This window comes from Hydra vulgaris, chromosome 06 (assembly GCF_038396675.1).
Source record: "Hydra vulgaris chromosome 06, alternate assembly HydraT2T_AEP".
Classification (NCBI taxonomy): Eukaryota; Metazoa; Cnidaria; class Hydrozoa; order Anthoathecata; family Hydridae; genus Hydra; species Hydra vulgaris.
The window spans coordinates 34,587,501-34,600,586 of record NC_088925.1 but is presented as its reverse complement, the minus strand read 5'-3'; the positions used below and the strand labels follow the sequence as shown (position 1 = coordinate 34,600,586).

The window sequence follows — 13,086 nt, the reverse complement described above, 5'->3', positions numbered from 1 at the left end:
TGTAATATTTCATTATATTTTTACATATTTTAAGTCTTCATCAGGTTCTTTGTAATATTTCATTATATTTTTACATAATTTAAGTCTTCATCAGGTTCTTTGTAATATTTCATTATATTTTTACATATTTTTAGCTATAAAAATATTACCAGGAAACAATTTAATTTAAAATTAATTTAAAATCATAATAAAGAGGATTTTTAATGGGGACAAGATGTCTAAATTAAGTTGTATACTAGTTACAAAATAAAGACCAGCATAACTTAAAATTTTCTTTTTTTCAACAAAAAGTTTCACTTGTTTTATTATTTAAAAGATTTTTTTTTTTTTTTAGTTATTATTTATGATTATTTTAATAAATTTTAAAATTTTAGGAATACTCTTTCATAAAAAGGTGTACCTATATGACTTTATCTTATCACATTCATTTTTGCAAATATGTTGCAATTTGGTACTTATGTGTGAGTCTTACTTTTGTATATACATATATAAAAAAAACAATTATAAAACAATGTAAAAGTATTTTAGTACATTAATTATACATTTGATCTACCTTTTTTTATCAAATTTTTATCTACTAAATTATTTTTATTTAACAGTTTTTGTTATTATATTTCAATTTTATAATTGGTAATTAATTTGAGTTGAAATTTTTTTTGATGCTGTTTAATTTAGGAAAGTGTGTGCATGATAACTGGTTTAAGTTACAATGGAGTTCATAATGGTAAATCCCAATGGGATGGTGTTTGTAACTTTAAAATGAGAAAATGTGTTACAGGAGCATTTTTTCAGGTGATTTTATTCATCTTTTTTTTTCTTTTTTTTTTTAATTTTTTCTGGTTTCTGATTCATCTCAAACAGTTTTATGAAATAAATAATTTTGATAAACTTTCTAATATTTGTTTTTAGGATATGCTAGAGTCATTCAACATTAACACAAGCCAATGGGCAGGAAGGTTAAAAGTTTGTTTTTATTATTTTTACATAAAACCCAACCAAGTACAAAGATGTTTTAATAAAACTAAAGTTTACTAATATTAAAATACAAATTTGTTTATGTTTTAAAAGATTATATGCGATATATATGTTTATGTATATATGTATTTAAAAATGTTTTTTACAGGTATGTTTTTAGAAGGCTTATGTTTTTGGGTAATAAAAATTTGTCACACATTCTAACACTTGCGTTTTTGTCACTTTGGCATGGTTTTTATATTGGGTATCCTATTTTGTTTGGTATTGAGTTTTTGTTGCTGAAAGGGGAAAGGGAGGTAGTTAACTTAAATGTTAATTGTTTTTATTTTTTTGATTCTTTATTATATTTGTTATTTTAACATTTTCAATTACAAGGTTTTATTAAAAAATTGTCTTTGGTTTTGAAGAAACAATGAAGATTATATTTTTTTATATTTTAATTTAGACCTGTGCCAATCTTAGTATTATTTTCGATACCACATACAATAATCTACCATTTTTAACAAAATTAATGATCCGTGTGAGCGGGGCTCTGTTCAAGGCATATTCTTGTGCATTTGCTGCTTCTGCGTTTATGTTGCTAAGGTGGAGAAGAATAAAAGTTGTAAGTTGAACTTTTTTAAAATTTTCTAAACACTGATGTGTTATTTGTTTACATACATTTTCTAAACACTGATGTGTTATTTGTTTCCATACATTTTCTTAACACTGATGTGTTATTTGTTTCCATACATTTTCTAAACACTGATGTGTTATTTGTTTCCATACATTTTCTAAACACTGATGTGTTATTTGTTTCCATACATTTTCTAAACACTGATGTGCTATGTTATTTGTTTCCCTACATTTTCTAAACACTGATGTGCTATGTTATTTGCTTCCATACATTGGTCAAAAAATAAAATTTGTTTTTAATTTATTTGCAACAGACTTTAATTTTTAAAAATCTATTAAAAAGATTGTAAGTTTAAAACAAATTTTATGAAAAATTTTTAGTTCTAATGATCTATTTTTCTTACTTGTTTTGCTAAACTGTTTCATACTTGTATTGTGGTCTCTGATATTAGTTTCCATAGTTACTAAGATTTAATTATTATTTTTATTGTTCTGGTAATTTTATAGAAGTTTTATATTTTAACAAATAATCATCCACCATTTATTTTATTGATTTGATTTTCATAGGTTTATGTCATCAACCATTGATTTTATTTTCATAGGCTCATGTCATCAACCATTGATTTTATTTTCATAGGCTTATGTCATCAACCATTGATTTTATTTTTATAGGCTTATGGTGCAACATATTATTGGTTAATAGTTGTTTTTATATTTTGGTTTGCAATTTTGATACCACTTTTGAAAATAATTGCTAAGAAGAGCAATAAGAAAATGTAAGTATTATTAATATTATTTTTTGATTTTATGTTATTTGTTAAAGTTATCAACTTGCTGAAAAAAGTTTTTTTTGCATCTTCATCCTTAAAGTATTATTCTTCACCATTAAAATTTACCACCCTTAAAATTTTTCTATTATTATTATTATTGTGCCATTTAAATCATTGAGCTTTTTGATTTTTTCTATTTTTTATCTATTTGAGTCATCATGAGATGTTTTTGTATTTTTTATGCACTCTATTTGAGTCATCATAAGATGTTTTTGATTTGTTATTTAGATTAAAAGAAAAAAAGGAAGATTGAATTATTAAGCTATTTTTGGAATTATCATTTAATGTTCATCAGTTGTTTTGCTAATTTGATTATTTATTTTGTTCTGAAGTTTATTATTTTTATATTTTTAAATAATATTACCAAAATATTTTTGTGTATTTTGTTTTGCATATCATCTCTTGTTGTTTTTTTTATGTTTCGATTGGTAGTATTTTCAATGTATAAGCATACAGTGTGCATACTTTGTTATACATGGTTTTAAAAAAATGAAAAATAAATTTTTATTGGTAAAATTAATTTTGAAAAGTTAATATAAAAAATATTGAGTTTTTTTTTTGTTTAGTTTCATTTATTTTGTTTATTTAATTTTTTTATCTTATATATATATATATATATATATATATATATATATATATATATATATATATATATATATATATATATATATATATATATATATATATATATATATATATATATAAAGCATTTTCTTTTTCATCGTCAAAATTTGTTACAACTTCATCATATGACAAAAACCAAGCCTTTTCATTATCAACTGATAGTATTATGAGATTTAAAAAGCACTCTTGCCTCATAATGACTTTGCTATAGTTTTTGGTCAATTTTACTTGACTGAAAAATTTATCACCAAATACGACAGATACTAATATTGTCTATGTTTGTATTAAAAGAAGTTTTGATTTAAAAGACTTAGAGAGTTTCTAGGAGTTAAAACCAAAAACTCATTCAAATAATTTCTTCCATAAAGTTGTCTTCTTTGTCAGCATAGAATTCTTTTAAGAAGCTGATTATCTGATTCTCAACCAGATGAATGAGAATTTTGAAGAAAAAATCTACACAATATCAAATCTTGATTGAATTTGTTCAATGAAATAATCAAGCCCAGCAATGAAATTTTTTATGCAATTCTTCATTGTTTTGCTATGATTTCAAGTGTTAGAAAATAATTGTACCTTTTCAAGTGTTAGAAAATAATTGTACCTTTGCTAGAGCAGAAGTTTTTTGTAAGGAGCTGTGAAGGTTTCCTCATTACTGCACCTCTCATCATTAGAGACTACATTTTATGAATCATTGTTGTTTTATGCCCCTAATTAGAATTCCAATAAATTAAAACTCATTAAAGCAAAATTATTTCAATTCTAAAGTATTATTAACTTTCATTAAGTATTAACTTTTAAAGTAATATTAATTCTAAAGTATTATTAACTTTCATTAAGTATTAACTTTTAAAGTAATATGAATTCTAAAGTATTATTAACTTTCATTAAGTATTAACTTTTAAAGTAATATGAATTCTAAAGTATTAGTAACTTTCATTAAGTATTAACTTTTAAAGTAATATTAATTCTAAAGTAATGTTAACCTTCATTAAGTATTAACTTCATTTGAGGGAGAAGATTGGGTGGGAGTTTAAGTAAACTATCTTAATTTTTTAAGTGAGTCTATTTATTTGTTATATTGACAAGATTTAATCCCCCTCCTCCTCCTCTTGGCATTCCTAATTAGATGCTAAGATCCATGTAAGATGTTTTTGTTAGTGTTGTTTTCATATTTTTAATGTTTTCTTTAAATACATTTAAATAAATATTAGCAACACAATCTTTAAATACATTTAAATAAATATTAGCAACATGTTTTTATTAATTTAGTTCTTGTATTAAACCTTTAAGTGTTTAACTTTGTAAATATTAAAAAAAAAAAATTCATTTTTTTTCTTCTTAATTGTTGTTATATGTTATAAGTTTTATATGAGTAAATTTTATGGGTTTTGAATTTTATTTAAAAAAGTAACTTGAGCCAAAATTTTCCAAACAATTTTTTACTAGAAAAAGGAAAAAGAACAAGTTATTATAATTAAATAGTGATTATATTTCATAATTTTTTCTTTGTTTGTTTTAAAAATGATTTTATTTGTAGAATGAACCAAATAGTTAATATGTTATACAACAGTAGTGGTTCTGTTGGGTTTCATTTTATTAATATAAGTAAATTAGCAAGCTATCTTGGAACAGCAGAAGCTGGATTACGTTTTTTAATTGGTTTATTCATTGGTTTGTTCATTTTTATTGATTTTTTCAAATATAAAAATACAATTAAAATGTATTTGAAAATATAGTTTTGCTTTATTTTCACTTTCAATTTTAACAAAAATTCTAGGTTACCCTCTGGCAATACAATATATACATATGTCCAAAAGTTCTGCAAATGTTAAGGTTTGGTTTTTGTTACTGTTCTACAAATGTAAAGGTTTAATGTTTCTTACTGTTCTACAAATGTAAAAGTTCGATATTTGTTACTGTTCTATAAATGTAAAGGTTTGATGTTTCTTACTGTTCTACAAATGTAAAAGTTTGATATTTGTTAGACAAATTAGACAAATAAAAAAGTTTTGAAGGAATAAGAAAATATTAATTTAACTTAACTAAGTGAAAAGTAATACATTCTTACAGTAGAAATTTTAGGAGGTACACAATAGCTCAATAAAAGGTACACGATAGCTCTTAAGAGTAATGACTATAGAAGCATATTTAGAGTAGAAAAAAAAAAGCAACTTTATAAGGATGTGACATGTAGCCACCAAATTAGTAGTCAAAAATATTTACTATTTGCTTTAACACCTTGTCTATAAACAAAAGTAAATCATATGAAGAGCCAGCTTTGTTGTGACAATACTATTCCATACTGAGGAAGATAAATGTAGAAAAAAAAATCTAAAGAAAATAATAAGGCAATGAAATTTTAGTAGAAATACTGTAATTGATTTAATACATTGTATCAAATCAATTACAGTTGGTTTTGAACATTTGAATTTTCATTTCTTATATCAATAATGTCAGCCAAATTACAGCTAAGTGTATGCCGTGGTTATAACATAATTGGTGTATAAAACCAAATAATCTACCAAGTTTGATCATTACTGCAGCAGCATCAGTGGTTGATGAAGCAACATCTAAAGCGATAATTGCAAACTCTGATAGTTTCTCTTTAACTAGGTCAATTGTTACTTCAGCTGTACAGCTTCCATGAATTCTAGCCAGTCCTATATTAATAAATAACTTATTGAAATGAATATTAACATTCAAATATCTTTAAATGTGTAGACTTGTTCATTCATCAAATGTTGGACTAAATTTTCCATTTTTTTCTTTATGTGATTTTATTTTAACAATAAGTTCATTTTTTACATTGCACATTATTTGTGAATTAGTTTTATCACATTGTTTTTACCTATTGGAAGATGATAATGTTTTCATTTAATGCTTGATGAATGAACTCACTTTTGCATATTCCGTGAATTAAAAATCCATCAATGGTCCCAAGTCTGACCACTATCTCTGCTAAGGATTGTTTCTTAAAAAAAAAATGAGGCGAGAGACTTAGATAGAAGATAATAAATTTAGTTACAAATTAACTAACTAGGGTTTTGTATTTGAATTTTATGTGTTTGTTTTGAATCACGTTTTACAAGCCACTGTAAAGCATTTAGCGTTTTGTATTAGAAATAATGAATTTTATGTTAGCTTTAAATAAAGTTTAATTAAAAAATTATGATTTAATTTTTACATTTTTCTAAAGTCAGATTATACACATTAAATAGCTTTGTGGACATTAATATAATTTTATTTAAAATAAATAATTGTTCTGATATAATAAAATATATACATAAGTAATTCTTTGATTTTAATTTTTTCCTGGGAAATTATGGTAATTTTCTAGGGTAACAGGAAATATAAAATATAAAAAATTCCTGGGAATTTTTAATATTTTATATTTACCAAAGAAAGAAGAGGGAAGAGCCCTCTAGACATAAATCTCATAGTTAATGTATGTTCTTAAAATATATTATGTCCATGTTTGAGTACTTTGTGCACAGAAAAGCATATTCTGGAGATAGTGATGTTTGTTCATGTTTTAGAAAAACATGCATATAAAATATTACCATTGTTACTTGTTCAAAAAGCACCACATTTAAGGAAATCAACAAAAAATCCCTCTGACTTAATGACCACATTTTTATAAATTCATTTTTATAAAAACTTTTTGGACCTTGCCATTATACTGTTTATTTTTTATATGCAATGTTCAAAATCATTTTTAAAAACTGAATCTAGGCATGGACATAAGAAAGACTAAGTTCTAAATATATTCTTTATTGAGTATATCAAAAATGTTTATGTTTTTTGACACCACACACTGAACAGCATTGAGATTATTGAAATTGAGTTGCTCTAGATAATTTAGAGTTTTCTTATCAACCCTTGTTAGTTCAAGAATGCACTTTACTTTAATTGGGTATTTAATAAAGTTTCAACTAAAGTTTCAAATAAAAGTATCGAGAAATATCAAGGTTTTGTTGGGTTTTGAAAAAATATCTAAGTTTAATATCAAGACTGCTTTTGTTATTTTGAAAAAATTTAAATTTAAAATATCTAAATTTAATAATTCAAATTTAAATATTAACAAAGAACAAGACTTAAATTCTCAAGTACAGGGAAACTGTGAATGTAAACGGGCTTCTTAAATATTGGAAACTTTGAAAATGACAAATATAAATGTAAACTGGCTCCATTAAGGAAAGAAATGTCTGAACATTTGAAATAAAAACACATTTTAAAGTTTTACAAATAACTTTCCAGAATCTTTGGGTGAAACATAATGAACTTGTCAGAATATTTGAGTGAAACATAATATATTTAGTCACAAATTATGAAGAGTTCTTTATAACTTGTCATATTTCTTGACTAAAACATAATGGACTCTCCAGAATATTTGAGTGAAACATAATGAACTTGTCAGAATTCTTGACTAAAACATAATGGGCTCTCCAGAATATTTGAGTGAAACATAATGAACTTGTTAAAATTCTTGACTAGAACATAATGAACTCTCCAGAATATTTGAGTGAAACATAATGAACTTGTCAGAATTCTTAACTAAAATATAATGGACTCTCCAGGATATTTGAGTGAAACATAATGAACTTGTCAGAATTCTTGACTAAAACATAATGAACTCTCCAGAATCCTTGGTTTAATTAATGCCAAAAATAAGAGCAGTACTAGTAAAATTTTCAATTTACATCTTAATAAACGGAAACTTTCAGATAAGGAAAGCAGAAGTTAAACTTTATATTAAAATTAGGGTTTTAGAATTGTAATTCTTATTTAAATTTACAGCAATTAGGTTTGCAGAACATATTGCAAAGTAAATGAAAAAGTTTGTTGAAAAAATAATTGCATTCAATTCAAAAATAGTAAAAAAAAGTGTTTAAAGATATTCCATTTATAAAAAATTAAAAATTTGAAAGTCTTTTAAGAAACTTATTTAGCAAATAATTTATTAAATGATTTCTTGATCCTTAATTTCTAGACATATAAGATTGATCAAAATGGAAAAGCATGATAGTATAACAAAGTTATTTAATTTACCAGAAGAAAGTAAATGGAGTATAGTAGAAAAAAAAATCTATTTAAAGTATTCCTGTATAATATTTTTAAATAAGATTCCCATCAAAATTTCATTTCATATTCAAAGATTATATATTATATATTATTATATAAAAAACTTATTTTTTTAAGAACTTGTAATAGATACACTTTATAAAGCTAGTATTAAAATCAACATTATTGCTATAAGTTCAACAGAATAAGAATTTAATGAATAATACTCGTGAGAAAAATATATTTCCAGTTTAATGAAGAATATGTTCAAACCTGTGAGAAAAAGTTAATTGAAGAATATGTTCAAACTTGTGAGAAAAAGTTTAATGAAGTATGTGTTCAGACTTGTGAGAAAAATGAAGAATATATTCAAACTTGTGAGAAAAAGTTTAATGAAGTATGTGTTCAGACTTGTGAGAAAAATGAAGAATATATTCAAACTTGTGAGAAAAATAAAGATTATGTTCAAACTTAAGAGAAAAATGAAGATTATGTTCAAAATTGGATGATGAATCATAATTAAGCTTACATTTCTAGAATTAGAGAATATAACTAACAAATATGATCAAATCAAATTGTTGTTGAATTATTGTAACAATGTATGTGTTTTACTTTAATAAGGTCTTACTTTGACAAAAAGTTATTAATTTATAGTTTAACAAACTGGTTGCCAAATTTTTTCAGTATTTAATGTCAATATTAAATACTGACAAAAGGCAGTATTTAATATGTCAATATTATTTGTCAATATTAAATACTGATGTCTTTATGTCAATAGATCTTGATAGAAAAAAAGATATCAATAGATTTTGGTAGGAAAAAATTTTATTAATAAAGTTGATGTATACTTGATATATGACAATAATTTATTGTTGTCTATTTTAGCATGCATTTTTTGTAATATCTGGTTTGCTAATAAACTACTTTGTGTTTGGTATGCATTTTTATTGTATTTGGTTTTTATTTTCTATGTATTGCATTGACTTAAGTTTGATTGACATTCATATTTGGTTTTTGTTTGGTTTTAATTTAAATTTAAGCATGTTTAAAAGTTTGTTGAAAAAACTTAAAGAGATCCCCAAATACCCAGACAAGTTCATACTTAAGAGAATGTTTAAAAAAAAACTGTATGGGCTAAATTTTTTTGATTATTACAAAGTAATAAAAGTTAAATAAGTTTAAAACAACCCATTGTTTTAAAGTGGATTTGCAAACATTGTTTTAAAGTGGATTTGCAAACATTGTTTTAAAGTGGATTTGCAAACAATGTTTTAAAGTGGATTTGCAAACATTGTTTTAAAGTGGATTTGCAAACATTGTTTTAAAGTGGATTTGCAAACATTGTTTTAAAGTGGATTTGCAAACATTGTTTTAGTGGATTTGCAAACATTGTTTTAGTGGATTTGCAAACATTGTTTTAAAGTGGGTTTGCAAACATTGTTTTAGTGGATTTGCAAACATTGTTTTAGTGGATTTGCAAACATTGTTTTAGTGGATTTGCAAACATTGTTTTAGTGGATTTGCAAACATTGTTTTAGTGGATTTGCAAACATTGTTTTATATAGGCATTTTGATCATTGAAGTTTTTCTCATCAGTTACATAGTAGGCCATTAGTAACAGCCGCTAGAAATGGAAAACCAATCACTTTAAGATTATTTATAGTGGCTAGTCATCGGCTATCCATATTTGGGGGCTACCACTAATGGTCCACTAAGTAACCAATAAGCAAAACTACAGCAGACCATTCAAAATTCATATATAAATCCACTGAAATTCTGTTATAGAATGTTTGCTGAGAAAGTTCTCCATTCTAGTCAGAATTTTAAAGTTATATAAACATTTTTTTTAACGCAATTTACAGATTTATTAAAGCACGTTTAATTAAAATTTATTAAAGCACGTTTAATTCTTAAAAGTTTCAGTATAAAAATAACATCATTGTAGAAATATTTATTCATATTTTTAATGCAAATTTTGCAAAATTTAAAATAAAATAATTAAACAAATTATTTAATAATTTATGAAGAAAAAAAATTTATAAATAATTTCTAGATTTCTTATTAAAATTCTATGATGACGTCATATACTAAAACACTGGAATTAAACGCGTTTGAATAGATTATAAAGTCTGTAGATTGCTTCAAAAAATGCACATATATTTGAAAGACTTAAAACTCTGGCTAAGTTGAGAATGCAAGCTTCGACTAAAACTACAAAGTTAGTTTTTCTTTGTATAGGTTTTTTTTTTTTTTAATTATAAAACTTCCCAAACATTTTTTTTTTAATTCTTTTTAATATAAACACAACTTGTCTTGGTTTTTGGAGATTCTTTCAAGTTTTATCATATTATTTAACCTGTATTTTTATCAGTGGTTTTTTTTTGTGTGTGTGTTTAAGGAATGAACAGCATATATACTTTTATGAGTGTGTTTGCTTCATGGCTTTCTTTTTGTTTATTTGGTGGTACTATTATGAATGTCATAATTGCTATTTGTTTTCATACTGTAAGTTTATTAGTTTAATTCTAATTTTTTATATTTAAAAATAATTTTAAATTATGTTTTCAAAGATTATTACAATTTGTAATTAATTAGTTTCCCCAGTGATTGGATTTTTTGTTTCCTATTGATTATTAGAACAATCATATGATCAGTCTTTTTTATAGATATATCTTTCTGTTGGATACGCTACATCTGCATCATCATCTAATTATGACGTCAAATGGACGACCCCTCAGTGCATGTTGTGCTTAAGACTGATAGGTAATTTTCTTACTTTTTATGCTGATATATATTGACTCTACCTTTTAATACCTAAGTTTTGTATTTTTTTGACAGTCTTAGTTTTCTGTAATCAATTAAGGTACCATTCAGTACTATTCAACTTTTTAATAAACATTTAGATTGTGGAGATAAATATTATTAATTTGCATCAAAATAGATATAACAGGGTTTAGTTGTGTTTTAGTAGACAGAAGTGTTTTAGAACAGATAAACTATTTTATATATTTTGAATTATATGAATTATATGTTTTTGAAATATATTTGTTTTATTAAACATGAATCAATGAATTAAAAAGAAAAAATGTTTTCCAAGACTGTGTCTTTCATGAAGGAAATTTCAAGTTTTTTAACATGGATATAATATGTTATAGTAATATATTTGTTATTATTAAGTAGTCAAACTATAAAATCTAATTCTTTCAGGACTTGCTTGGGATGTTTATGATGGATTACAAAATCCAGTAGTGTTTGTATTTTAATTTTATATATATGTGTGTGTGCACACATGTGTGTGTGCATGTGTATGTGTGTAGGTGTGTGCATGTGTGTATATATATATATATATGTATATATATATATATATATATATATATATATATATATATATATATATATATATATATATATATATATATATATATGTATATGTATATGTATATATATATATATATATATATATATCAATTATATATATATATCTTTTATATATATATATATATATATAAATAAGTTATATATATATATATATTATTATCTTTTTTTGTTTAGATAAACACTTTAAAGTTTAAAAATGTCAATTAAATCCAAACAGTTTTTTATAAAAAAAAAAAAAAAGAATAATGAAAAGAATAAAAATTTTTTGAATAATTAATACCTGCTCAAATTCATTTTGGTTGTTCATGCAATATATATATATATATATATATATATATATATATATATATATATATATATATATATATATATATATATATATATATATATATATATAGTAGAAAATTAAACTACATGATTTTCACAACTTTAAGTTTCATGCTGTTGCAATCATCAGATGAAATACAAATATAGTTTTTTCGTTAAAAAGTTATATACAATTGAAACTATACAGAAAAAACCTATACGGAAAAACTATTGTTACAACCGCGTGTATCTAGTATATGCACAAGACAGCATCACTACACACACACACACATACACACACACACATGTTTTCTTACTCCTCATTCTATTATTTTTACTTCTCATTCTATTCAACAGGATTCCTCGTATGGAATACTGTTGTCATTTTTGGGCTGGTTCTTCTAATTATTCTCATTCTCCTTTAGACATAATTCAAAAACATATTGTAAAAGTAGTAGGACTTACTCTAGCTCCCAAGTTTGCGCTTCTGTCGCATTTGTCATATGGTTGTATCTTTTTCTATTATCTACAACTACTACTATGGTCACTGCTTAAGCAATGTACATCATACATCTCTTGTTCAATCCCAAAAATTAAATTTGTTCCAACAGAACTATTTTCATAATGCAAGATTAAATTTAAAAAAAAAACAATTTTTTGATATTGATACCAAATGCGCAAAAAGATATTGATATTGTGCATAGTGAAATTGTGCCGATACCAAAGCTGACAAATTACTCTCCTATTTAAAATAACTCTTTTAATAAAACACATCTGAATATGTTTATGAAGTTGTCTTAAAAAAAAGTGAATTTAAAAATTTTGAGCTAAACTTTGAAAAAAATATTGTAAAAAAGCAAAATAGAAATAGACATAATTTGTTTCAATCTCCTGTACAGCAAAATTTTTTAACAAATACAGGGTGCGGAAAAAGTTCCCGTACAAAAATATAAACAGCAAAAACAGCAAAAGTTCCTGTACAAGACGAGGAAAAAATTACACTTTAATTTAAAACAAAATTATACTAAAAAATACTAAAAGAATATGAAGGAATATAAAAGAATACTAAAAACACACGATTGAAAGAAAACAGATAATTTTTTAGTTGATTTTATATTCTTTTTGGAAATTAGGAGAAAATATATGTTATGGTGATGTGATATGTAGTTAAAATTTGAGGTAATCTAATTTTTAATTTCTAAGAGACTTAGTACAAAAAGATTTTTTAAGATTCTGTACTTCTTAAATATATCCTTATATAATACAGGCGCGTATAAAAAAAAGCGTTATGAATTTT

At 24.0% G+C, this 13,086-nt stretch overlaps 2 protein-coding genes across 2 annotated transcripts in view; both read left to right on the top strand.

Moving 5' to 3' along the window:
- The window catches only part of LOC136081792 (lysophospholipid acyltransferase 5-like), a 57,213-nt gene extending 54,422 nt beyond the window's left edge, over positions 1-2,791 (top strand). Inside the window, exons 11-17 of the mRNA XM_065799937.1 lie at positions 375-461; positions 676-792; positions 910-956; positions 1,124-1,271; positions 1,421-1,579; positions 2,263-2,366; positions 2,649-2,791. Of these exons, the coding sequence (XP_065656009.1) occupies positions 375-461; positions 676-792; positions 910-956; positions 1,124-1,271; positions 1,421-1,579; positions 2,263-2,366; positions 2,649-2,673 (687 nt within the window). The 3' untranslated portion in view covers positions 2,674-2,791. The remainder of the gene's footprint in view (positions 1-374; positions 462-675; positions 793-909; positions 957-1,123; positions 1,272-1,420; positions 1,580-2,262; positions 2,367-2,648) is intronic.
- Positions 2,792-4,512: 1,721 nt separating this feature from the next.
- LOC100202190 (lysophospholipid acyltransferase 5) overlaps positions 4,513-13,086 on the top strand; it is a 29,998-nt gene continuing 21,424 nt past the window's right edge. The window contains exons 1-6 of the mRNA XM_065799936.1: positions 4,513-4,715; positions 4,822-4,877; positions 8,991-9,039; positions 10,504-10,610; positions 10,772-10,868; positions 11,313-11,350. Of these exons, the coding sequence (XP_065656008.1) occupies positions 4,583-4,715; positions 4,822-4,877; positions 8,991-9,039; positions 10,504-10,610; positions 10,772-10,868; positions 11,313-11,350 (480 nt within the window). The 5' untranslated portion in view covers positions 4,513-4,582. The remainder of the gene's footprint in view (positions 4,716-4,821; positions 4,878-8,990; positions 9,040-10,503; positions 10,611-10,771; positions 10,869-11,312; positions 11,351-13,086) is intronic.